The sequence below is a fragment of the Rhinolophus hipposideros genome, assembly GCF_964194185.1.
Source record: "Rhinolophus hipposideros genome assembly, chromosome: 1".
Classification (NCBI taxonomy): domain Eukaryota; kingdom Metazoa; phylum Chordata; class Mammalia; order Chiroptera; family Rhinolophidae; genus Rhinolophus; species Rhinolophus hipposideros.
Window position 1 is genome coordinate 65,535,155 of NC_138047.1, and position 25,789 is coordinate 65,560,943.

The 25,789-nt window shown below is 35.6% G+C and overlaps 1 protein-coding gene across 3 annotated transcripts in view; it reads right to left on the reverse strand.

Moving 5' to 3' along the window:
* The window catches only part of FAM13A (family with sequence similarity 13 member A), a 274,476-nt gene that overhangs the window by 157,442 nt on the left and 91,245 nt on the right, over nt 1-25,789 (reverse strand). For all 3 annotated transcript variants that reach the window (XM_081042945.1, XM_081042944.1, XM_081042943.1), the window contains exon 5: nt 14,269-14,422. In XM_081042945.1, the coding sequence (XP_080899071.1) occupies nt 14,269-14,422 (154 nt within the window). The remainder of the gene's footprint in view (nt 1-14,268; nt 14,423-25,789) is intronic.

The following is a 25,789-nucleotide window of genomic DNA, read 5'->3' on the forward strand; positions in this document are numbered from 1 at the left end:
TAATTTCAAATGACCTATTCTGAATTTGTTGAATCTTTGTTCTGCTTGACTGAGTCTGTTGTTGCTCTCTATTGCATTTTTTTCATTTTGTTTATTGTATTCTTTTGCTTCAGAATTTTGTAGCTCTTTTTATGATTTCTATCTATCTCTGTGTTGAATTTCTCATTTTGTTCATGTATTGTTTTCCTGACTTCATTATCTCTTTCTGTTATTTTGTAGCTTGTTGGGCTTCTTTCAAACAATTGTTTTCAATTATTTGTCAGGCAATTGATAGATCTGTATTTGGAAGTCGATTACTAGAAATCTATTGTGTTTCTTTGATTATGTCACTTGTTCCCTTGCACTGATGTTTGCACTCAGTTGCTGTTAAGTATCAGCAAAGACGGTGGGGCTCTTCCGTAGTGACGGCTGTGGTTGTCCACGGTAGCAGCGAGGGCTGCTGAATTCTTTTTGTTTTCCTTTACTTCCATGGGGGGAAGACACAGCCAAGGGGATCCCCTTTGGTGCCAGGCTGTGCTGGCCTGTGGAATGGGGTAATGCCAGTAAAATGCTTCTTACATTTACCTATGTGGTCATCCTTGGCTTTTGAGTTGCTGGAGCTTCTTAATGTACACTGAAGCTTTCCCAGAGCTATTTCCATCCTTTGATAGTTGTCAAATTGTTGTTTTATGGGGAAACGGAGTTGGGGCCTGCTAGCCTGCCATCTTGCTGAAATATTTAGCTTTTCTCTCTATTCGATGAACTACCCTGTGTCCTTAAAAAAATTATTTTATCTTTTGTTCTCTTTTTGATTTTTCAGTTTAATTTTAGCCAGGGTTGCTTTTTGTTTTCAACCAAAGTAATTAAAGTTAGACAAATATTTATTATAATATCACAGTGTGGTCAGTCAGTAGAAGACTGTGTAATTAAATCTTACAATAATGATGATGTTGATAATCAAAATAATAACAACACTGGATGTCACTTACATAGCACTTACTACATGTGTGGCATTTTTCTAAGTGCTTATTATACATTTATCCATTTGATCCTCACAATAACCCTATAAAACATGTACTTTTACTGTACAAATTTCTCATATATGGTAACTGAGGTACAGAAAGTATAATTAGATTGTCCAAAGTCACACACCCAGTAAGTGGCAGAGCTGGAATTTGAAAACAGGCAGTCTGACTCCAGAGGCCTGCTTTTAACTGTACAAAATAATGCCTCTCCACAGAATCCTTCTTATTTAATTAGATAAGGAAATGCTGCAGGTTATGTGACCCCAAAGGTATACTAAAACAGGAATTTATTTTTAAAAGACACATAATCAAAATCGTTTTTACACTAAAACTCTTAATAAATTCCATTTATATCTTAGTCTTTTGATGTGGGCCTTTGTTTGAGAATGGCCATAAGCTTGGAATTCCACATCTTCTCCTTGTACATACCACAATCACAATTTATCATTTATGTGGAGAGAAAACAAAGATTTAACCTTTATTGAGTCTTTCCAATATGTTCAACTTAGGTTTTGTTACAGAGATAATTCTTACTGTGCACTATACCATGTCCTCATGTCTCTTACGTCTTCTCTGTAGGCACCAGGAAGACTACATTTCCAGCCTCACTTACAGTTAGATTGGGAGCCATATGACTGACTCTTCTCATTGGAATGTGAGCATAAGTGTTATAAGCCACTTGCAGGTGTAGACATAAAACTATTCCATATTATTCTCCACCCTATTTTTCTTACTGAGACAACCTTGGAAGATGGCTGGGGCAAAGTGGAGTAGGGCTGCTCAAGTCATTGGCTAACAAGATGTTTATTATGTCTATTAGCCATAGACAGCAGTCAGTATGCTTTAAAAGCAAATACAGAGAATTAACCTGGCATATTAATTGGGTGAGTTCTGTTAAGCAAAATTTATTGTACACTCTAGAAATGTGAAGTATTACTAATGCCCATAATTTCTATGACTTTCCTGAAATAAGTTTGAATTAACTTTTATTTAGACATACATGGTAAAGTTCCATGGACATTTCTGAATAAATATAAGAAACCAGAATAAATGCTTAGGAAGACAGAAGAATGTATGAGTTACTCTATAATTTTAGAGAAAAGCCAATGTATACATAAATATGAGCTATTGTTCTTATCTTTGAAGAACTCAAAACGCAACACACACACACACACACACACACACACACACACACACACAAAGCAACTCACCCAAGATAGTATATGAAACTTGTTCTAATAGGAGCAAGAAAGACCCCTAATTCAACAGAAGGGATGGAGATTAGCTGTACCTGGAGGATGAGAGAGGGCTTCATTGAGGGAGTAGAATTTGAGATGTCTTAGGTGGACCCTCACCCACTCAACCAGAAGTAGACCCTGCACCGAGGATTGAGGGCAAGTTGTTCATCTGGGTGTCTCAGTAGGGGAATGGGGTGGTAACAGAGCAAGAAAGTAGACAGTGAGGGGTATCATTATTAAGGTACTAGAGCTACTACAGAGGTTCTCAAGATTCAACTTGGGGGAAAGCTCTGGAAAACACTATAAAACACACACCCCAGAATTATATCAACCAAAGAATAAAGGAGCTGGGAATTTGTAGCCCCTACTTCTCAGTTATTGGTTAAGGGCTGCCTCTGGAGGGATATTCTTTTCTAGGCACCTCTGATCCACAGAAGTATAACTTCTATTTCCAGGAAGCCAACTGAGGAAAATATTCAGTTCTAAAGCAACTACCAGTGGTCTTTGAAAATTCACAAATAATCACTTGCCATTTACTCAGTGCCTCCTCTATTTGCCAAATACATACACTATAATGATTTAAAGTAGGAAAGTTCAGAGACGTCAGCTCCAAAGTGTTGCCATCTCACTGTAAGTATTTTAAAGGTTACATAACATAATGATGTTTTCATAATCAAAGCAATTTAGTCTGTCTTCTCTTAAATATTCCTCATAACAGGAATATTATCATAAAGAAAGAATTTAACTGGCAGATATGTCTGGCAGATATATTTAATCTATTCCAATGATTCCTTAGCAGACATGACTCTGGTGTTTATAAATATTCTACAAAACAAAACATCTGGAGAGAAGAAATTAAGAGCAATCTGAATTGTAAATATGTGGCTATGATCTAAAAACTGGAGCCATAAAAACTGGAGCCCAAGCTAAGCAATAGCATTTAACACTACTTTTATTACTTACTGCTTTATATTTATTGATATCTAGTTTCCATTACTAGAAAGTACCCATTTGGGCCACGCAAACAAATGACATTCTATCATGCTATTATATTTTATTTTTGCTTTTCTTAAATATCATTTAATATTTTTTAACCTTCAAAATCAGAGCCAATCTAAAAGGTAAGGCTCACAAACAAAAGAAAGGTTTACTATGAAGAAATGAGCAAACAAATTTAGTTCCATCTCTGAGTTCCTAGGTGCTCTAAATGATAACATATAGAGTTTGGTGAGTACAAGTTAGTCATTCTCACTATGTAATTTAACCAACACTAAGAGACACCACAGCCAAATCACAAAGTATCAAACAACAACATAAAAACCAAAACATTTTTTATTCCTATTATGACTCCACTGCTACCCTGTTTGGAATATTCCTGAAGGGCTACAGAAGAGGCTAACAGTAGTGGAAGCATATAGAACTAGAGTCTGAAGAACAGAACTCAAGTACTTCCCTAACACTAAATTGCAAAAATACGTGTTGAATGAATGAATGCATAAATGTTCATGGTACTGATGTTCAATTTAAAACTAAGATTTTGGTTATTTCCATACTTGGCCTGCAATTAGTACTTTGAGTTCAAAACCCAGCTCTGTTATTATTTATTGCTGTTGACCCTGAATAATAAATACGGTCCTTGGATTCTCTTATCTGCAAAGTGGAGTTAACATCACCTACTTCACAGGGTTTCTGTGAGAAGTAAATGAGATAATATATATAGAACAACTTAGCACAATATCTGGCATAAAGCCCACTTTTCCCTTAGGGTCCCTCTGTTCCTGTACTGAGTGTGACTGGGCGCTGTAGACTCTAAGTTCCCCTACACAAAGGGACATTTATTTTCTTTATTTATGTCTTATTTATTTTCTGAAGAGGCCCAGCACTTAGTCAAGAGGTTTGCACAGAGTAGGCATTAAGTAAGGAAAAAAGTGAACATCTATTCATTTTGTTTAGACTATAGCCCTAACTGAAAAAAATGGAGATACTTCCAATGGTTATGAACATGAAAACAGGATATGTTTTAGGAAGTTTATGTGCTCTATCAGCTTATGTGGTAAATGACTTTTATTCTACAGGAATAAGATTGAACTTTGTAATCAAACTTGACATAACATATTGGTGAGTAAGCATGTCCCTCAAACTAATCACTGTGGAAGGCTATTCTAATATTTTGCTTTTGCTCAGAACATTTAAAAATAGTGTAGAGAGTTTGTTTATGAATCACACAGGAAAATCAGCATAATTATTTTATAGCCAGATTTAAATTTTAAACCCCAACCTTAATATTTAATCACTACTCCCCAGCATAGTGATCTGCTGTGGCTCAAAACTAAAACACGATTATTTCTCATAATCAAAGTAAAGCATTAAAGTACAAAGATTTCCCAGTCTAACGATATACAGAAAAATATGACATATAAATGACATATGTTCTGAAAACAATTTCAAGAGAAAATCCCGAAGATAAAATGAGCAATAGCAACATGTCTAAAAAAGACAGTCTCACAAGATGTTTATCTGGAATAGGGTGATACTCATCTAGATCGTTGTACATAGATATTTAGCAACATAGTAATCACATTATTTTGCATACGTACATATACATGAGGCTCTACATTAACTCTATTAAACATGTATACATATAACTTATACCCTGAGTGCATTTGCATAAATAATACGTATATTCTAGGTACACCAGGCTCACACCTCCTCCTGGGTAAATTCAGGATCAATATGGACAAATCGTCAATATCTTCATTTGTCATCCCTTAATCATCTCCTTTCCAAAGATTTTCTCTTCTTTTCCACTTCAGTCACTCATTCTCATAAACACAACCAAAATCTCATCATCACTCTAGTTTGCTCTGCCTCCAAAATCTCTAATGCAACCATCCCACTCTCGATTCACAGCCCCCTACTTTTCTAGCCTGCTGGCTCATCTATGCCCATTTCAAACATTGTCTAACCTAACTGAGGTCTCTAGTACCTCCTATCATGTTGCCCTTTCATATCCTAACTTACACTTCAGTTCTTCTCACCATCTTCCCTACCATTGTTTCCAACTACCATTGGTTCTTAAACAGACTATTATGATAAACTCCCAAAGGATCTCTGGGCTTCTGCCTATCCCTCTCAACAGTCTATTATTTGTCCAGCAGTTAGAATAATCATTTTCATATATAAGTCAGTTCATGACATTCTTCTGTTTAATACCGTCTAATAAGATACTGTCATAATAAAAGTCAATGTCCTTACAATGACTTTAAGAGAATACATGATCTGGTCCCTTATTGCCTCTGTGACCTCACGTCTGTTAACTTTCCCCCTTGCTAACTGTAATCCAACCACACTGGCCTGCGACTCTGCTCATCGCACAGAAAGGGTATACTCTCATCTCAAGGCCTTTGTGCGGCCCTGCTCCCTGCCTCCAGTGCTCTTCTCTCAAGTGTCTCTATAGCCTGCTCCTTTACCTCCATCAAGTCTCTCTGCTCAACTGTCCCCTTGTCAATGAAACATTCTGACTGTCCCACTGCAATGGGCAAATGCTATTCCCGTAGTACCTTACCATTACTACTTCTCTCCTTCCTTACTTTTCCTTCACAGGATCTTTTACCATCTGACATATTACATACTTTCTTAATTATTCGTTTATTGCCTGTTGCTTTTTGTATGCCCATGAGAACATAAGTTTCATAAGGGGAGAGACTTTTATCTATTACTCACTAAAGTACTTCCTATGCCTAGAACAATGCTTTGCACATAGTAGGCACCGACAATTATTTAGATTTAATAAATTTGGCCTAGCTTCTGCGGTCCATTATTTTAACCAATTAAAGTTACCAAATTTTCTGTATGTAAATATCTGGGTGATTAAGTTAATTGTATAGATAGGAGAGAAAAGCTTCACTGAAGTCTGGATTTAGATCCTCTATGGAGAAAGACTCCAGAATTATTCTGAAGCTGGACAAATTAAAGTATGGCTATTGAAAGATGTACTTCTCCTAACCCAGTTATTCAGAAATACAGCTTTGACTGTCCAGTTTAGCAAAATAAAGGCACTTCTTACTTAGACTCCTTCCTCAAAACCTACAAAATACAAAAATAATGAAGAAGAGAAAATAAACTTTACCTCAAGTGAAGCAACAGTGGCCCAAACTATAGACAACAAAATATGGAGACTACTTGCCAAATTCAGCAAAATGTGGAACAAAATGCTAAGAGCCAACATGTGTATTCTTAGACCATTATCAGACTACAGATTTCTCCAAACATCACAGTTCTAAGTAGTCTATTCAAATTCCTTTGCTTGAAGTAACTAGATCTGGCCAAACCATTGCAGAATCTGGAAAAACCTTTAGGGGAACAATGTTCACTCCCAAAGAATGGCAGGGCAAGTCGAGTTAAGGAGGAGTCATGCATATAAATCTTTTTTGTATGTTTGCCTTGGCCTCCTGGTACAGGAAGCCTGTTTGGAAGGGAGGTTGATGAGTGCATTGTAGTAGCCATGATCAATTTTGCAGCACTGACCAGAGTCACGTGAGCAGAAACAGACATTGGATACTCCCCTGACAGCTTATTACAAAAAAGGCTTCACTGAGAGTCACACCAACTTCCTACTTAGACCAAAGGGGTAAAGTAAAAATCTAAAATACAGCTTAAATTAAATCCATCCTGTTCTTTAAATCTTTAGTTGTTCTCCCATTCCCGTAAGTGTTAACACCATAGTTAAACATTATGCTAGTTTACTCTGGTATATAGTTCTCTAGTGCTACTTCCTATGATCTAGCCAGAAATGTTTGTTCACCACTACACAAGCACTCCATGACTTAAAGCATACTCCTCTGTGTGGAAGGTTTTCAGCTCCCACTTTTCTTCCTCTCCCCAGCCAACTTATTGAAATCACAATCACAGAGTCACTTAAATATGCCATTGTTCTATAAAACTCTCACTTAAAGGAGTTTCGTGTGTGTTTTTTTAAAAATGATTCATTTTCAAAAAGCAGATCTGGATAGACACACTAAATACTAAAATCACAGTCTTCTGCCCATTGAGGGTTCTGCCCAATTGCAGCTTCTTACATTTCCAGACAAAAGAATACTGAATTTAATCATACACTGAAAACTAAATACTAAAAATTAATAGCAAGAAATATCTATAAAAAGTAAGTCTTCTGTCATGAGTAACCCATCTGATTGTCAACTTTATTTTTGACTCTCTGTTTTCCTTCTATTATCAAGTCTGAGTCCCTCTATGGCAAAGAGAAGTGAGTAAGGTAACGTCATAAGGTAACATCACAAAGGAGATGTGACGCTAATGATTTCTTTATTTTAAAGCTAAAATTTACTGAACACTTGCTATCATTATCTCATTTCATCATAATGAAAAATGGCCAAATTAGTTAGTGATATTTTTCGTATTTTACAGATGAGGAAACCAAGGTTGAAGGAGAGACTGAGTAATTTGCTGAGAGTCACACAAATTGGAAGTTCTAACCCATTCAGTCTAATTCCAGACTGGAGTTCTTAACTCTGTGCTCTAAAGCTTATTAATATATTTACTGAAGTATCTCTGAACAGATGACTCCAAAGTACACCAATGGCTTAATCAGTTACTCTTCACCCTATATCATCATCCAAGCCAAAAAAAAAGAAAAACAATTAATCCTTTGTATTTCTATAGAAATTAACTGGCATTGAAAATACTTTCACAAGCATGAATGGTTTGAATCCCACAACACAGCTACAGGATTTTGCCATTTTAGATAACAGCAAAGAGAAAAAAAGATATTATAAATTACCCAGTCATACTGCCAAGTAACACAGTTACAGACATAGGCCTTCTTATTCTAATACCAGTGCTCTTTCTGGAACTAAGACTTTACTAATATTTAATACCTTTTCTTAAATATGGCAATAAGTACTCAGTGAACTACCATGTTTCTAATTTTATTCAATTACTTTGAAAACATTCATAAATACTGCTTTCAGACTATGTACAAACTACAATCATAGAATTTATTTTCAGTAAAAAGAATACAGTCCGGTCACTGACTTCATGGAATTTTCAATGCCAGGCTGTGCTCACTAGACTGACAAACATGAGGCTTTAAATAACATGGTTGCTACCATTACATCAATCAATAACTGCTAGTGCATCAAATGTATAGGAGGGAGGGTTGGGAAACAAGTGTGAATAGGTAGGGTGGGTTCCAATCTTGAAAAGCCTTGTTAAGTTAAGATTTAGATTTTATAATACAAGGATAAGTGAAGCAGACCCACTGAAGAATTCTGATATGGGAAGTGACATGTTCATATTTGCATGGTAAGAAGTAACTCAGGCAGCAGAAGAAGAAAGATGGAGTCAAGAGGCAGAGATCAGAATCAGCGAAACCAGTAAGAAGGCTACTGTAGTAGTTCTCCAAAGAGGAATCAATTCCCAAATCTGGCTGATTATTAAAACTGCCAAGGAAGCCTTTTAAAATGCAGCTGTCAGAACCCTGCTATGAGTTTCTGACTCACTAAGTCTGGGTTACCAGGTGATTGTGGTAATGCGCCAGGTGTACAATTCTCTTGCCTGGGTGAGAGGGGATGAGGGAGCACTAGGGAGGGTGGGAGAGATTTCAGAGACCTTAGGCAGTAGAATTAACACATTTCAGTGATTGATAGACATCAACCTGGAGCAACTGTGTGGATAGACAGGCCATTCTTTAAATCCCAAAATACAAATGGAGGATTAGACCTTCAAGGGCAAGGAAAGATGATGAGACAATCCATGGGACAGGCATGTGCAAGTGATGGCTAGGCAGTTAGGTATGTACAATACGTACGGTCTGCCAGGGAGAGCTCTGGATTGAAGACCTAGAAATGAACCTAATTAATAACAATATTTAATTCTGACTGAGGAGGAAAAGTCCTCAAAGGAGACAGGCCAGAGAAACAGGAAGATGACCAGAACCATTCAATAATCATTCAAGTATTTAATGGGACAAGTTTGGTTAGGGGATAGTGTAAAGGGCCTGGATTCCAAGGAGAGTAGTCTTAATCGCATATTGTCAGCAAAAGGGTGGGAGGCCAAATAACAACAGCAGGAGGTTTGCTTAAGGCATACGTTGCTTAAGGGATAGGTTTATGAGAAGTCTGTTTTTTAAAAACATAATTCGATTACTAGTGGAAAGGAGATGGTAAGGGGATGGGCCGAGAAGAGGAACAGTTTGAGATTGTGTGGTTATGATAAGGGTTTAATCTAACGTAGTGGTAGTGGGTGGACACAAGACACCCATTTCCAGAGACATGTCTAAGAATACGAGTCCCATTGGGAATGGTAACGGAGGAAGAGTTAAGGATAAAACTAAATATTGTAGCTTGGCAAGCCAGGGACTGGCAAACAAAGTTTGGAGAGTGCAGAACATAGACAAAGTTTTGGAGATGATGTTTTTAGTGTGAGAAATTTGAAGAACCAGCATGGCTTTTTACAGGTAGTTGGAAGCACCCTCACTAGTGCTTCCTGTATTGCTCTCCTGACAGGTTGGGCTAGAGTTATGATTTAAAGGTTATAAGCAGCATAGTAACTGATATAAAAGAGTCACCCAAGCAAATACATATTTACTGAGAATAAACGACGACCAGTGATTGTCAGGAGAGTCAAAATGTAGTACTCAGAATCAGACATAATACTACAGCTACTGCCTGGACCTGACCCAAGTGCAGTGAAACACATTCTTTGTCTGGATACTACTGGTATACTCAGTGAAGGAATTTATGAGGTCTGACAATGAAGTTTGCGAACTTGTTGCATTGATCTTGCTAACCTCTTTTTGCTGTCAGAAGGATTATTCATTATGAAATTGTACCAACTAGACAAAACAGTTAACCAAGTTTACTATTTGGAAGTGCTAAAAAGGCTGCATGAAAAAGTTAGACAAACTGAACTTTTTGCCAATTCATGGCTCTTGCATCATGACAGTGCACCAGCTCACACGGCAGCACTGTCTGTGAGGGAGTTTTTAGCCAGTAAACAATTAACTATTGGAACACCCTCCCTATTCACCTGATCTGGCCCCCAGTGACTTCTTTTTTTACCCAAAGATAAAGGAAATATTGAAAGAAAGACATTTTGATGACATTCAGGACATCGAGGTTAATACGATGATAGCTCTGATGGTCATTCCAGAAAAGGAGTTCCAAAATTGCTATGAAGGGTAGACTAGGCGCTGGCATCGGTGCATAGCTTCCCAAGGGGAGTACTTTGAAGGTGACCATAGTGATATTCAGCAATGAGGCATGTAGTACTTTTTCGAGGATGAGTTTGCGAACTTAATTGTCCATCCTCGTATGGTTATTTTTGGCAATCATGTCACACTTAGATCTCCTATTGTGCTAGAAGTTAACAAAAATCTGTGGATGATTTTCAATTTAATTATTATTAATTCTGGTCTCTTCTTGTCTATACCTGTGCAAATCATTTTATGAACCTAAGTATAGTACTCTCCAATTATACTGATTGCATCAGATATAGTGTTTTGGGTTTCCAGAAACAAATAAATATGAGGACATAAATACAAGTATGAGCATATTTATTTCCCATGTAACTAAATTCCAGAGGTATGTATGTTCAGGATTAGTTCGGAGATGAGCACTGAAGAGTAACAGAGGCTTTTACCTCCTTTAGTCGCCAACCTCAGTGTGTCTGTGATACATTCATCAAGAGGAGAAGATGGTGGTGGTAGCTCCAAGCATTGTACCTTCACATGAAAAAATCTAAAAGCAGATGGGAGAAGTGGACATCTTGATTCAGAGGCTTACTATCGTTATCTCTTTTTTAAAATTAAAAATGAAATTTAGGTATAATAATATATAAATCTTAAGTGTGCAGTTGAATGAGTTTTGTCAAACCTATACACCCAGATAACCCACATCCCTATTGAGATACAGAGGATTTTTATCACCCCAGAGAGCTCCCTTGAGCAGCTTCCTAGTTAATCATCACCACTGCCACCACCCCTAACGCCGCCCAGAGGCAACCACAGCTTAGATCTCTTAAATCATTCTTTCTGTTTTGCAATCAGGGATGAACATCTTTCCCAGAGGCCCTCTGCCCCCAGCACACTTTACATCTCCTTGGCCAGAACTGTGTCTCTTCTGACCTTTAAGTCAATCACTGACCAAACAGTGATTTTCATACCACTGTACTATAGACTATAATTCACCTATCCCCTGGGGCTGAGGGAGGGAGGGGCCCATTGGACCTCAGCACACAGCTAGATTTCCAAATAAAATGTTTTTTTTGTTTTTTTAAAGCAAGGAAGAATTGGGAAATGGGCATGCACACACACACACACACACACACAAACACACTGAACACACAGCCAGTTTGTTAGTCTATAAATGCAGCCCTCCAATATCTGACCTATTTCTTCCAGCTTTATTTCACTTGCAAATGTGCTATGTACAGGCTCCTTCAAGTCAATGATTGAAGTACTGATGACAAACAAATGTCCAGACCTCCCTGAAGTTAACATCAGTTTTCAATGTTCAAAGTTCTTCATTCAGGTCCAAATACAATCAAGTTTATACTTGTCTGGGCCCCAAATCTCCATTTAGCCCACAAAGATATCATGAGAAATTTTATTCAACACTTTGTTTCCTACACTGGAGTACACAGAAGTGTGTCAGTGGACACATTATAGTACTATTTCCCCTTAAAAATATTGCTTTTCCATACCTCAGTAGTTTTCATGAGCTTAAGCTTATTTTCAGCTTTTTAGATCTGTTATTTTTGTGTATTTAGCACTTGTTTTACGCTAGTTCCCTTTTTGTACATATCCTTCTAAAAGCTGAGCTGTTGAGAATGATCAGTATAATAACTTGTTTTAGCCATCCGTTCATTTTTTTCTATTTTTCAGTATGTTAATGATTTCATTGTGAGCTTCCTAATTCCTTTATAATCCAGCTTCCTCTCACTTTATAGCTAATGTTTCTAGATCTTAGGAATTTAAAGAAAAATTGCTTTCTAAACAATGTCCAGTTTTATAAACTTAACTGTGGCTAGCATATCCTTTACTAGTATGGACCCTAAAATGGCATTGGCACATCCTGTTAAAATAATTTCCGCAACTTCCATTTCATCCTTATTGGTTATAATTAACTCCATAAAATCACATTCATCTGTTACATAATCTAACCACTAGAGATAAGAGTATTGGCAAGATTAGTAAAAACAATGTACCAAATATTCTGCTTTAGCAGCATGACACTTCCAAGAATATGGACGTGTAGTTTCCAAATATGATGTCTGCCTGCCTCTAGGCCAGATCTGAAACTTGCATTAGGAGAGTATCTATGAGCCACGTTCATCCACCTAAGGTATCTGTGTTTGGCTCCCACAGTATTGTCAGCTTACGTGTCTTATCCTGTACTCTCCGACTGTGTTCTCTACCAGGCTGAAACCTACCAGCGCAAGGATTTCCAAGCAGGGCACTCTTCCACATATCTCAACAGGTGTGATTTGACTTGCACAGCATATCAACTCCCGTTGACATAGTCCAGAAATTACCTCTATCTCTGCAAGTTTTTCTTACCTAGGAGATCATATTTATCTATGTTCATCATATTTTAGGATTACCTTATCGTCTCATCAGCCCTAGTTGAAAGGTAGGAGTGTTAAAAAGTATTTGTCAGAGATAGAGCGGAAATAAAATCAATCACTTCTTAATATTTTAAAAAGACACCCCTTGCAACTACAGGAACCAGAGAAACAAATTTATGGTAAATTTTTTCTATTTAAAAAGTGATTTATTTTAATTTTTTTGTAGCAAAACTGATATAAGTGAGTTTTTATCTTATTTTCTCTTATGAATCACTGACATTTTCTCAGTTTCCGTGTTACCTCCACTTTAGGTTACACTTGATATTCTCCAAAGTATTTCATGTTACCTAAGCATTTTTCTTCCCTTTCTTCAAATTTCAGTTTAAAGTTCTCTTTATTAGGTTGGCAAGATTCCTGCCAGGTGCATTCCTCTCAGATATACTCCATCTCTTACACGTTGTCTGTTCTATTACAGCAGAAGCCCCAGGTTAGAAAATCTAGTTTTGGTCTTCTTTTGCTATTTTGATAAAGTGCTACTTGATACCCATGACCTTTTATTTCTTCTTCAAAGTCACGGCCTCAACTGGAAGAAGGGAAGAAAACACCCCTTTAATACCGACACCACGTACCTCTTATCATTCATTGCCATGTGAATCAACAGAGTATAGTACAGTATGTAAATTTGATAAGTCTCAGGAAACCTCCTGAGGGAACCTCCCATATCAGTTCCACCATAATTTACTTCAATATAAATGAGAAAGAAATAAGATGCTTTCCCTCGTTCCCACTTTTGGAGGATTTGGTTTGGATCTTTATCCTCTGACTCTCAATTGTAAGTCTTTAGAGACCTACAATCATTTAGCTAATGTGTGAAGGATATGTTATAAATTATCAGACATTATATATATAAAAAGATTTAGATGGTATTATCAAGGATTCCTTCATAGGTTTTTAAAATAGTCTCCTTTACTGATGATAGTTACCAAGGTCTACATATATGAGATTGAAAATGTGAGGTTGAACTTCAAAGTGTGTCAGACACAAAAGAGACAAAAAGACAGTGAAACTCTCTAAAGGAATGTTGCCATCTACTCTGTAAGCTAGCACTCCTGAACACAGACATAAGCACATACGATTTGCTGTAACACCAGGCTTCCATAAAAAGGTGCTGCAACCAACTGAGCATAGCACTGGGCTCACGTAAGTGCTGTTGAGATGATTTTAGCGCAGCAAGGAAACATCAATTCACAATAATTCTACAATCTTAGAACAGATCAGTTAATAAACACTTGATACAGAGATAATATTTCACAAAAAGAATTCAACATAGGAATAACAATTTGAAATTATATCCATATGGAGTTTTATGACAAAGAATGATTTAAATAAAATATCTTCCACTCAAAATACAATACTCAAAGTTAAATGCCAGAGTTACTTACTTTTACTATGATAAGCCTCGCTCGGTTTTCACATCTCTGGTTATCATTTTCTGTGTACTCTACTTCAAACAGGGTATTATAATTTTCTAGTATTTTAGCCATTATCTTGTTGCAGAGGTCTTGTTCTTTCATGCCTTCAAGCCCAGGTGGCACACTAGAAATAAGAAAAAAAGAATGACAGGAATAACTTTATAAAAACAAAAACACCAGCACAGCTGACTCAAGCTTATATTTTGACATCTCCACAATGATTGATCAGCCTTCTTATAAGGACATATGGGATTTTTAACAAGTTTTATGGTGACACATATGATGTTGCTGGGACAATTGGTGAGTTCCCAAGATTTGAATCAATAGCTTGTGCTGAATAAGAAAAGTACATGTTGTTCAGGAAGAAGGTATAAGTTAACATGGGTGCAATAATGCTTTGTATATATTAGAAACTGCGATATATAAGGTAACATTTATGTAAAAGTAAAAGCAATAAAGAACAGGTGTCGTGACAAAAAGAATGAGTGTTTTATCAAGATAGAAATACTCGGCCACACAAATAATAGCAATACAATCTTTAAGGATTTTGTAGATAACACACAAAAAGTACAAAAAATAAAGGAAAAGATGAATACTGCTTGGAAAAAAATCCTGATAATTGTTGAAGCTGAGTGATAAATACATGGGAGATTTTTTATACTATTTGGTCTTCTTTTGGGTATGTTTAAAAATTTCCATAATTAAAAATAGGTGAAAAAACCTTCTGAATGCAGAAGACACCATAATATAAATAAGATAAATATTTCTTCAGTAACATGGACAACTGACAAAAGATTAGTAGTTAGACTATGTAAAGAATTCCTACCACTTAATAAGAAAATGAATTTTTTTAAAAAAAGACAAAAACATGAGTTGAAAAACTCATACAAAAAAAAAAAGAAAAACTCATACAAGAAAACACTTGGATAGTCAATAATCTTAGGAAACCATATTTAACCTCATTGAGTACCCAGTGAAATGAGTTAAAAAAGCAACACTCAGGTATCATTTAATACCCATCTGTATCAGTTTCCCATGGCTGCCGTAACAAATTATCATAAACTGGGTGGCTTAAAACAACATAAATTTATTCTCTCAGTTCTGAAGGCCAGCAAAGCGAAATCAGTATCACTGGGCAGAACTTAGACTATGAGCAGGACCACATTCCCTAGAGGCTCCAGGGGAGAATCTGTTCCTGGCTTCTGGCGGCTGGCAGCATTCCTTGGCTGTGGTTGAGTGGTTGCATCATTTTAATCTTCAATCAAGGCCAGCATTTACAAATTTCTCTCTGCTCTGTCTTCACATTGCCTTCTTCTCTGTGTATGTGTCTAATCTCCCTTTACCTCCTTCTTATAAGGATACATGTAATTGCGTTTAATGCCCACCCAGATAATCCAAAATAATCCCCTTATCTCAAGATCTCTAATTTAATTACAACAGTAATGTCCCCTGCCCCCACCCCTATAATGTAACCCATACAATTTCCAAGGATTATAACGATATCTCTGGGGGACATTATTCAGCCTGCTACACCATCTTTAAGCAAAGGTGAAAGGATGTCACTGCCATGATTATATTACGTTATATGACTCAGTCTTAGCAAACTGATATGAGGATTCTGTTACAGGCCTTGAAGAAAGAAGCTCCCATATTCAGAAAGGGCCCTTGAGAGATCCATATGACAGAAGACTAATAGTGACCTGAAGCCTCCAGCTCAAAGTTAACAAGAAGCTGAGGTCCTCAGTCATGCAGTTGTAAGGAACTGAGTTTTACTAACAATCTAAATGAGACTGAAAACAGATTCTTCCCCAAACTCAAGTCTCCATAAGAAAAGGCAGCCCAGTTGATACTCTACTTTCAGCATTGTGAGACCAAGAGCAGAGAACCTAGCTGAGTTGTGCCTGAACACCTGACACATGGAAACTGTGACATAGCAAATGTTTGTTGTTTTAAGCCACTAAATTTGTGATGATTTATTCATAATAATTGAAAAATTGATAGTGAAGAGTTTGGTACCTGGAAGTGGGGTGCTGCTGTAACAATATCTAAAATGTGGGTGTGGCTTTAGAATAGGATAGTGAGAGGAGACTGGAAGCATTTGGGGCACAGGTCAGAGAAAGCCTAAAATGCCTTGAACAGATTATTAGTGGAAAGCTGGATGCTGCTGCTGAGCACTCACAAGGAAAGGAGGAACATGTTATTGGAACCTGGAGAAGGGAGATCCTTGTTCTGTTGGAAGAAAGCTTAGCAAATTTGTATCCTGAAGTGATATAAGAAGCAGAATTGTAAGCAACAAATTTGGATATACAAAATATGATCAGAAAGTATGGTAAATGTTTAAATTAAAAAGAAAATTTATTACAGGAAGTTGAATGGCTCATTCAAGGAAAAAACAGTTTTTGGAAAAAAAAAACTGTTCCCAAAAAAGACCTGATGGCATATATACTAGATAAATACGTTAAACAAATGTCTTAAAGATGCTCAAAAAACTAAGGAAGATGTGGGAAAAGTCAATAAAACCATGCGTAAACAAAATGGAAATGTTTAATGAAGGAAAAGAAAATCCAAAAAGAGACTGAAAGAAAAGTACAATAACTGCAAGGAAAAAAAAAAGAAACACAGCACACTAGAAAGCTTCAACGGCAGATTTGAGTAGGCAGAAGAAAGAATCTGTGAACATTAAGGTATGACATTGGAAATTATCAAGTCTGAGGAACAGAAAGAAGAAAAATCAAAGATAAGCAAACAGAGCCTAATGGACACCAGCAATTGGACCCACATACATATTGTGGGAATCCCAGAAAAAGAAGAGAGAGAGAGACAGAGAGAGAGAGACAGAGAGAGAAAGAGAGAGAGAGAGAGAAAGAGAGAGAGAGAGAGTATTTGAAGAAATAATGGCTGAAAACTTCATGATAAAAGACATGAATATAACTACCAAAGAATCTCAAAAGACTCCAAGAGACCCACACTCAGATACATTGTCTTTCTTTCAAAAGACAAAGAAAAGGAGAGAATCTTGAAACTAGCAAGAGAGAAGTAAATGATCACATACAAGGGATCCTTAATTAGATTATCAACATATTTCTCTTCAGAAACTTTGGATGTCAGAAGATTCATATACTCGAAATGCTTAAAAAAAAAGAAAACAAACCCGTCAACTAGAGTCATGTGTCTGGCAAAAATATCCTTCAAAAGTGAGAGAGAAATTACGATAATCCTAGATAAACAAAAGCCGAGTTAGTTACTTACCCCTAAAGATGTCCTGCAAGAAATACTTAATGAATTATGCACAGTGAAATAAAAGGACACTAGATGGTAACTTGAAGCCACATGGAGAAATAAACATCTCAATAAAGGTGAAATATAAAAGCTAGTATTACTGTAACAGAGATTTGTCACTGCAATTTTTGTTTTCTACATGATTTAAGAGACTACTACTATTTACAAAATAGTGTAAAAGCCAATAATGTTGTAATTTTGGTTTGTAATGCCAAATCTTTTCTACATATTTTAAGAGACAATGCATTTAAAATAATTATTAGTTACTCTGATAGCAAAACTAGACAAGGACACTACAAGAAAAGGACATTACAGGCCAAAATCTCTAATAACCAGAGATGCAAAAATCCTCAACAAAAAAATTAGCAAGCTGAATTCAACAATACATTAAGGATCATACACTATGATCAAGGGGGATTTATTCCAGGAATGCAAAGAGGTTCCATATCTGCAAATCAATCAGTGTGATATACTACATAAACAAAATTAGAGATAAAACTCATAGATCCTCAAAATAGATGAAGAAAAAGCATTTGACAAAATAATCCACTTATGATACAATTACTCAACAAATAGGTATAGAGGGAACATACTTCAATATAATAAAGGCCACATATGAGAAGCCCACAGCTGACATCATACTCAACAATGAAAGGATGAAAACCTTTCCTCTAAAATCAAGAATATGACAAGGATGTCTATTCTCATCACTTCTGTTCAACACAGTATTGAAAGACCTAGCCATAGCAATTAGGCAAGAAAAAGAAATAAAACATGCCCAGATTGGAAAAAAAGAAGTGTAACTGTCATTATTTGTAGATGACATGCTACAACATACAGAAAACTCTGAAAACTCCATCAAAAATTATTAGAACTAATAAATTCAATAAAGTTGCATGACACAAAATCAACATACAAAAATCTGTTGCATTGCTATATGCTAATAATGAACTATCATAAAGAGAAATTAAGAAAGCCATTCCATTTTCAACGGCATCAAAAAGAATAAAATACATAGGAATAAATGTAACCAAGGAGGTGAAGAATCTATATATTGAAAACTAGAAGACATTAATGAAAGAAATTCAAGAAGACATAAATAAATGGAGAGCCATTTTGTGCTCATGGAAAATTAATATTGCTAAAATGTTCATACTACCCAATGTAATCCATAGATTCAATGCAATCCCCATCAAAATTCCAATGGCATATTTCACAGAAATAGAAAAACAAAACCCTAAAATTTGTGTAGAACCAAAAAGACCCCAAATAGCCAAAGCAATCGTGAGAAAGAAAAACAAAGCTGGAGGCATATATGCTCCAATTTCAAACTATATTACAAAGTTATACTAATTGAAAAAGTATGCTATTGGCATAAAAACAGATACATTGATCAATGGAACAGAACAGAGAGGCCAGAAATAAACCCAAACCTATAGGGTAAATTAATTTATCATAAAGGAGCCAAGAACATACCATGAGGAAAGGACAGTCCCTTCAATAAATGGTGTCGAGAAAAGTGGACAGCCACGTGCAAGAGAATAATACTCGATCACTATCTTATGCCATACCCAAAAATTAACCTGGAACCGTAAAATTCCTAGAAAAAAACATAGGTGCTAAGCTCCTAGACATAGGTCTTTGGCAATGATGTTTTTGATCTGACACAAAACAAAACAAAACAAAACAAAACAACAAAAGCAAAAATAAAGAAGTGAGTCTACATAAAACTGAAAAGCTTCTGCAAAGGAAACAAGGGAAACAAACCATCAACAACTTGGAAATGCAACCTACTGAATGAGAGTAAGTAACTGCAAATCATTTATCTAATAAGGGGTTAATATCCAAAAAATATAAAGAACTCATACAACTCAATAGCAAAACAACAATTCAGTTTAAAAATGGGCAGAGGATCTCAATATACATTTTTCCAGAGAAGACATACAGATGGCCAACATATACATGAAAAGATGCTCAACATCATTAACTATCAGGGAAAAGCAAATGGAAACCATAATGAGATATCACCTCAGGTATGTTAGGATGGCTAATATCAAAAACAAAAGAAATAACAAGGGTTGGTGAGGGTGTGTTGACATCTGCTAGTGGGGATGTCAACAGGTGCAGCCATTAGAGAAAATAATATGTAAGTTCCTCAAGAAAGTAAAAAAAAAACTACCATACGAGCCAGCAATTCCACTTTGGAATTGAAAATGAAAACACTAATTCAAAAATGAAAACACTAATTCAAAAAGATTTATACACCTCTTGTTCAATGCAGCATTATTTACAATAGCAAGAGATGGAAACAAAGTACCGTCTTTCCCTGAAAATTAGACCTAGCCGGACCCATCAGCCCTAATGCGTCTTTTGGAGCAAAAATTAATATAAGACCCAGTATTATATTATATTATATTTATTATATTATATCTTATTATATTAATTATATTATAAAGAACCGGTCTTTATAATGCAGCTGTTTCTTACAGCTTATTTTAATAAAAGACCGGGTCTTTATAATATAATTAATATAATATAATATAATATAATATAATATGATATAATATAATAAATATAATACTGGGTCTTATATTAATTTTTGCTCCAAAAGATGTATTAGGGCTGAATGGTCCAGCTAGGTCTTATTTTCAGGGAAAGACGGTAAGTGACATTGGTAGATGAATGGATAAAGAAAATGTGATATATATATATACGTGGAATATTACGTGGCCATAAGAATAAATGAAATCTTGCCATCTGTGACAACATGGATGGACCCTGAGAGCATTATGCTAAGTGAAATAAGTCAGAGAAAGACAAATATGATATAATCTCTCTTATATGAGGTTGGATAATTAAGTTCACAAACTCAGCCTAGAAAAAGTGCTACATAGCTCATTGCTGAATATCACTAAGGTCACCTTCAAAATACTCCCCTTGGGAAGCTGTGCATCAATGCCAGCACCTAGTCCACTCTTCAAAGCAGTTTTGGAACTCTTTTTCTGGAATGGCCATCAGAGCTGTCGTTGTATTACCCTTGATGTCCTAAATGTCATCAAAATGTCTTCCTTTCAATATTTCCTTTATCTTTGGGTAAAGAAAGAAGCAATGCGGGGCCAGATCAGGTGAGTAGAGAGGGTGTTCCAATACAAATATTTGTTTACTGGCTAAAAACTCCCTCCCAGACAGTGCCCTGTGAACTGGTGCATTGTCGTGATGCAGGAGCCATGAATTGTTGGCGAAAAGTTCAGGTCATCTAACTTTTTCACGTAGCCTTTTCAGCACTTCCAAATAGTAAACTTTGTTAACTGTATGTTCAGTTGGTACAAATTCATAATGAATAATCCCTCTGATATAAAAAAAGGTTAGCAACATCGTTGCAACAAGTTCGTGAACTTAACTGTCAGACCTTGTATCTATGATGTTAAAATTTTCAGGGGGGATGTGATTAGGAAGAGATCTAAAAAGACTCCATAGGTGAACAATAACAACAAAAAAAGACTGAGAAACACTGTTCAAATCCCTTCTCCAGCAGGTCATTTGAAAGTTAAATACTGACTCCAAATATAGAATCCACCTGGAGGTGACTAAACAATGCAGAGGAGTGGGCCTTTTGGAGCAAGGGACTAGGGAAGGGTCAAGGGAAGTTAGAAAATGAAGCATCAGGTACTGGCTCCACTACTTATATATTGTAGCTTTTGGAATGCTAGTTTTTTTATTTACAACATAAACACTTTTTTTAATATTAATGTTGTAGGGATCTTGTGACAATTAAATTTTAAAAAGTTATGTGAAAAATGCTTTGCAAAACTATGGGGTCAGAAAACAGTGCTTACTCTGAACGGGAGTAAGGGGAAGGGCTGACTAAAAGGGGCATGAGGGAACTGTGTGGAAAGATGGAAATGGTGTGTATCCTAATTGTGGTTGTCGTGCTATGACTGGTATGACTGTCAAAACTCAGAACACTACACTAAACCGGATGCGTTTTACACTACGTCAATCGTATCTCAAGAAACCCCACTTTTAAAAAAGTGTCTAGCAAACTAGAAATAATCATATAAAGTTTTTTTATTATGCAGGGTAAGAGTCTAACTTTCAACAGTAACACGGTTAGTTTACACTGAACTTGCAACTAGCTGAAATTCTATAGTCATTTTCATAGGAATCACTACTAAACTAGGTTTTTCTAGTCCTGATCGCCCTTGAGAATCAAAGTTCAATGCTAAACAAAATTCACTACAAATATCAATTTGCGAAGTTTCCATCCATTTTTCCACCTGTGATACAATAAAAGGATAAAATTTTTGTAGTCTTCTGCAATCTTTTATTTCTAACCTTGATATTCAACATATTATTCTTCTCAGCTTTGTCTCATTGAGTACTTTTATATGCATAAAGTCTTCTGTCTTAACCTAAGTCAATAAAAGGATTAAGTAGGTAAAGAATGATGAGATAACCCCTTTATAACCTCTCTTTGTACTGTCTTCACTTGATTGTCAGTACCTTAACAATATAATTGTCCACCCAGGACTGAATGTACCTAATAACATTATCACTAGATTATATTGCCCCATCTTACCCACATTCATTCCATGCAAATATTACATCCTTAATTTATTATTTTGCAATTAAAAATTGCTGACATGCTTGGACATTCCTTCTTATGTGCTCTTTGCAAAAAGAAAAATTAAATCTACTGAAAGCAATCACTAGAGGCCAGGCTGAATAACCATTTTAAAAGGTGAAAGTTCCCCAATGAGTACTGTCTTAACCATTTATCTACTGTGATTTACCTATTTCATTTATATGTTCTGAATAAAAATTTAGTATAAATGAAAAGCTGGAAGATTTTTTAAAAATATGACATTCAATAATAAAGCTTCCAATGTTTCCTGGAATTGAGGTGAGGCAGTGGAATGAAAAATTTCCAGAACTGTTTTTTGTACCTAGCTCCCTTCTTAAGAACTACTATGTTGGTGTTTCCTGGTATTCAATTTATATTATGTATGCCAGCTTCCATTTTTTTCCCCTCACATTGCAGATTTTATAAATAGTGCTGCTTATTAATCCAAGTGATGAGTTAGTCTTTTCTACTTAAAAGTACCAATAGAAGATAAAACTTTCTAAATGAAAATTCTAGACTACTACATGAAAAATTACCCAGTCATGTCTATATAATAATCAATATTTTGGGTAAATTGGAGAATTTTAAATAAACTATTCAGATGTTTCCAAATATATGGATGTTTGACATCGAGTAACCAATCATTTGGGTAGATAAATAATTTTTGAAAATTTTAAAAACTATTTTAGGTACATGGTTTCAACCAAAATAGTGAAAAAGTAATAACTACTTATTATTCTTCAGGGTAGTTATCAAGCCTGCAATGATAAAAAATTAGATAGAAATTAATTGATAACTACATAAAAATTGGGATATTTTTATTGGCATTTTCTGAACAAGCATTTGAATGATAAAGGATTTTCTAAAGGAGGACAAATCAATTCACTACCTGTGAAAGTGGAAGGATAAGAGGAAGAATTCAGCATTTGCACAATTCTCCAGAAGAGAAAGAAAAGAGGTGGGAAACACACTGGGAATGAGAGTCCCCAAGATTAAGGAATTTAACTGCAATCTGAGTAAGGAGTAGCTGCTGCAGGGAGGCTGCAGAGTGGAGGAAGCAAAGGGTTACTGGGCATATCACCAAGGAGTTGCTGCTGCTGCCGTGTGCGTGTGCGTATGCATGTGCGTGTGCGTGTGTGTGTGCGTATACATACATATACATGTATTTGTATATACATATACAAGCAAATACATATGCATCAAGCGTGAAATAGTCATCTAAAAAACTGTATATTTTGCATTTCTGATACAACTAGAAGTCAGTGAAATATTTATGGGATATGCACCATTTATTCAGACTAGCAACCTTTTTGTACACTGAAATGTGAGTGGATAATATTCTAAAATTGAAAACAACCTAAATGTTCATCAAGAGGGATACTACCAGTGAAATTTCAGAAAAAGAAATTTAAAAAAATTCCTTTTGCAATTGCAACAAAAAGAATATTATACCTACGCATAAATTTAACAATGGATATAAAGAACATACATGCTGAAACTGACATTAATAAGACATTATTAAAAGGAACTGAAGAAGACACAAAGAAATAGAAACATATTCTGTCTTCATGAACTGGAAGAGTCAATATAGTTAAAATAGCCATATCACCCAAAGCAATATACAGATTTAATGAAATCCCCATCAAAATGTCAATGTCATCAGATTTGTATAGAATCACAAAAGACCCAACTAGTCAAAGCAATTCTGAGAAAAAAAGAACAAGGCTGGAGATATCACACTCCTTGACTTCAATTTATACTACATAGCAACAATAATCAAAACAACATGGTACTGGCAAAAAAAAACAAACAAAAAAAAAACAGACATACAGACGAACAGAACAGAATTGAGAACCCAGAAATAAACCCATATATATATGGACAGATGATTTTCAATAAAGGAGTGAAAAACATAACAGAAAGAAAGAAAAGCCTTCTTTAATAATTAGTGCTGGGAAAATTGGAAAGCCATGTGCAAAAAAAAAAAAAAAAACTATACTGCTATCTGTCACCATATACCAAATTTAACTCAAAATGGATCAGACCTAAACATAAGACCTGAAACAATAAATTGAATAGAAGGAAGTATAGGTACTCAATTTATGAACCTTATGTTTCAGAGAGCATTTTATGAATTTGACCTCAAAAGCAAGGGAAGTAAAAGCAAAAATAAATGAGTAGGATTGTATCAAACTAAAAAGCCTCTGCACAGCAAAAGAAACCATCAACAAAACAAAGAGGCAACTAACCGAATGGGAAAAGATATTTGCAAACAACACCTTCAATAAGGGGCTAATATCCAAAATATATAATGAACTCCTACGACTCAACAACAAGAAAACAAAACATCCAGTTAAATAATGAGCAGAGGATATGAACAGAAACTTCTTCCAAGAAGACATACAAACAGCCAACAGATATATGAAAAAATGCTCAACTTCACTACTATTAGGGAAATGCAAATCAAAACCACAATGAGATACCTACCACCTAACAGCTGTTAGAATGGCTATTATCAACAAGACAAGTAATAACAAGTGTTGGAGAGGTTGTGGAAGAAAAGGAACCCTCATATACTGCTGGTGGGAATGTAAATGGGTACAGCCACTATGGAAAGCAGTATGCAGGTGCCTCAAAAAATTAAGAATAGAATTACCACATGACCCAGCAATCCCTCTTCTGGATATCTACCCAAAAGATCTGAAAACATTTATCAGTAAAGGTATACACGTATGTACCCCTAGCTTCACTGCAGCATTATTCATGCTGGCCAAGACATGGAAACAACCAAAGTGTCCTTCAATAGATGACTGGATAAAGAAGATGTGGTATATACATACAATGGAATATTACTTGGCCAAAAGAAAAGATGAAATACTGCCATTTGTGACAACATGGATGGATCTTGAGGTTATCATGCTAAGTGAAATAAACCAGACAGAAAAAGTTGAGAACCATATGACTTCATTTATATGAGGAATATAAAACTAAAAGCAACAAATGAATAAGACAAAAACTCATACACAGACAAGAGTTTAGTGGTTACCAGAGGGGATGGGGGGAAAGTGGTCGTAGAAGAGGGTAAAGGGGGTCAAATATATGGTGATGGAAAGAAAACTGACTCTGATGGTGAATAAACAAGGTATAGATAATACTTTATAGAATTGTACACTTGAACTCTTTATATCACCCCAATAACTAAAAAATTTAAAAATATCTAAAATTATAAATAACTAATGTTTTCATTTACCAACAACAAAAAATGCATTTAACTATTGAATAAAAAGCCAGAAGGGCAAAGATTTGTAATGGAATCAAATGGTCCATAGGCTTTAAAGATGTTTGAGTTAACTGGTTTTAGAGAAAAAGAAATCTGACAATATATTGGCAATTCTTTTTGTTTTTATTTAGGGTGCTGTGTTTCTTCTCTTTTAATTTTTTATTTTATTTTTTTTCTTTTTTTTTTTCCTTTTTTTTCTTTTTTCCCTTTTTTTTCTCTTTTAATTTAAAAGAAACTAAGTAAAGTTCTCCTGGAAACTTAAAAAACCAACAACAAAGGAATACTACAATAACACAATAGTGGTGTAT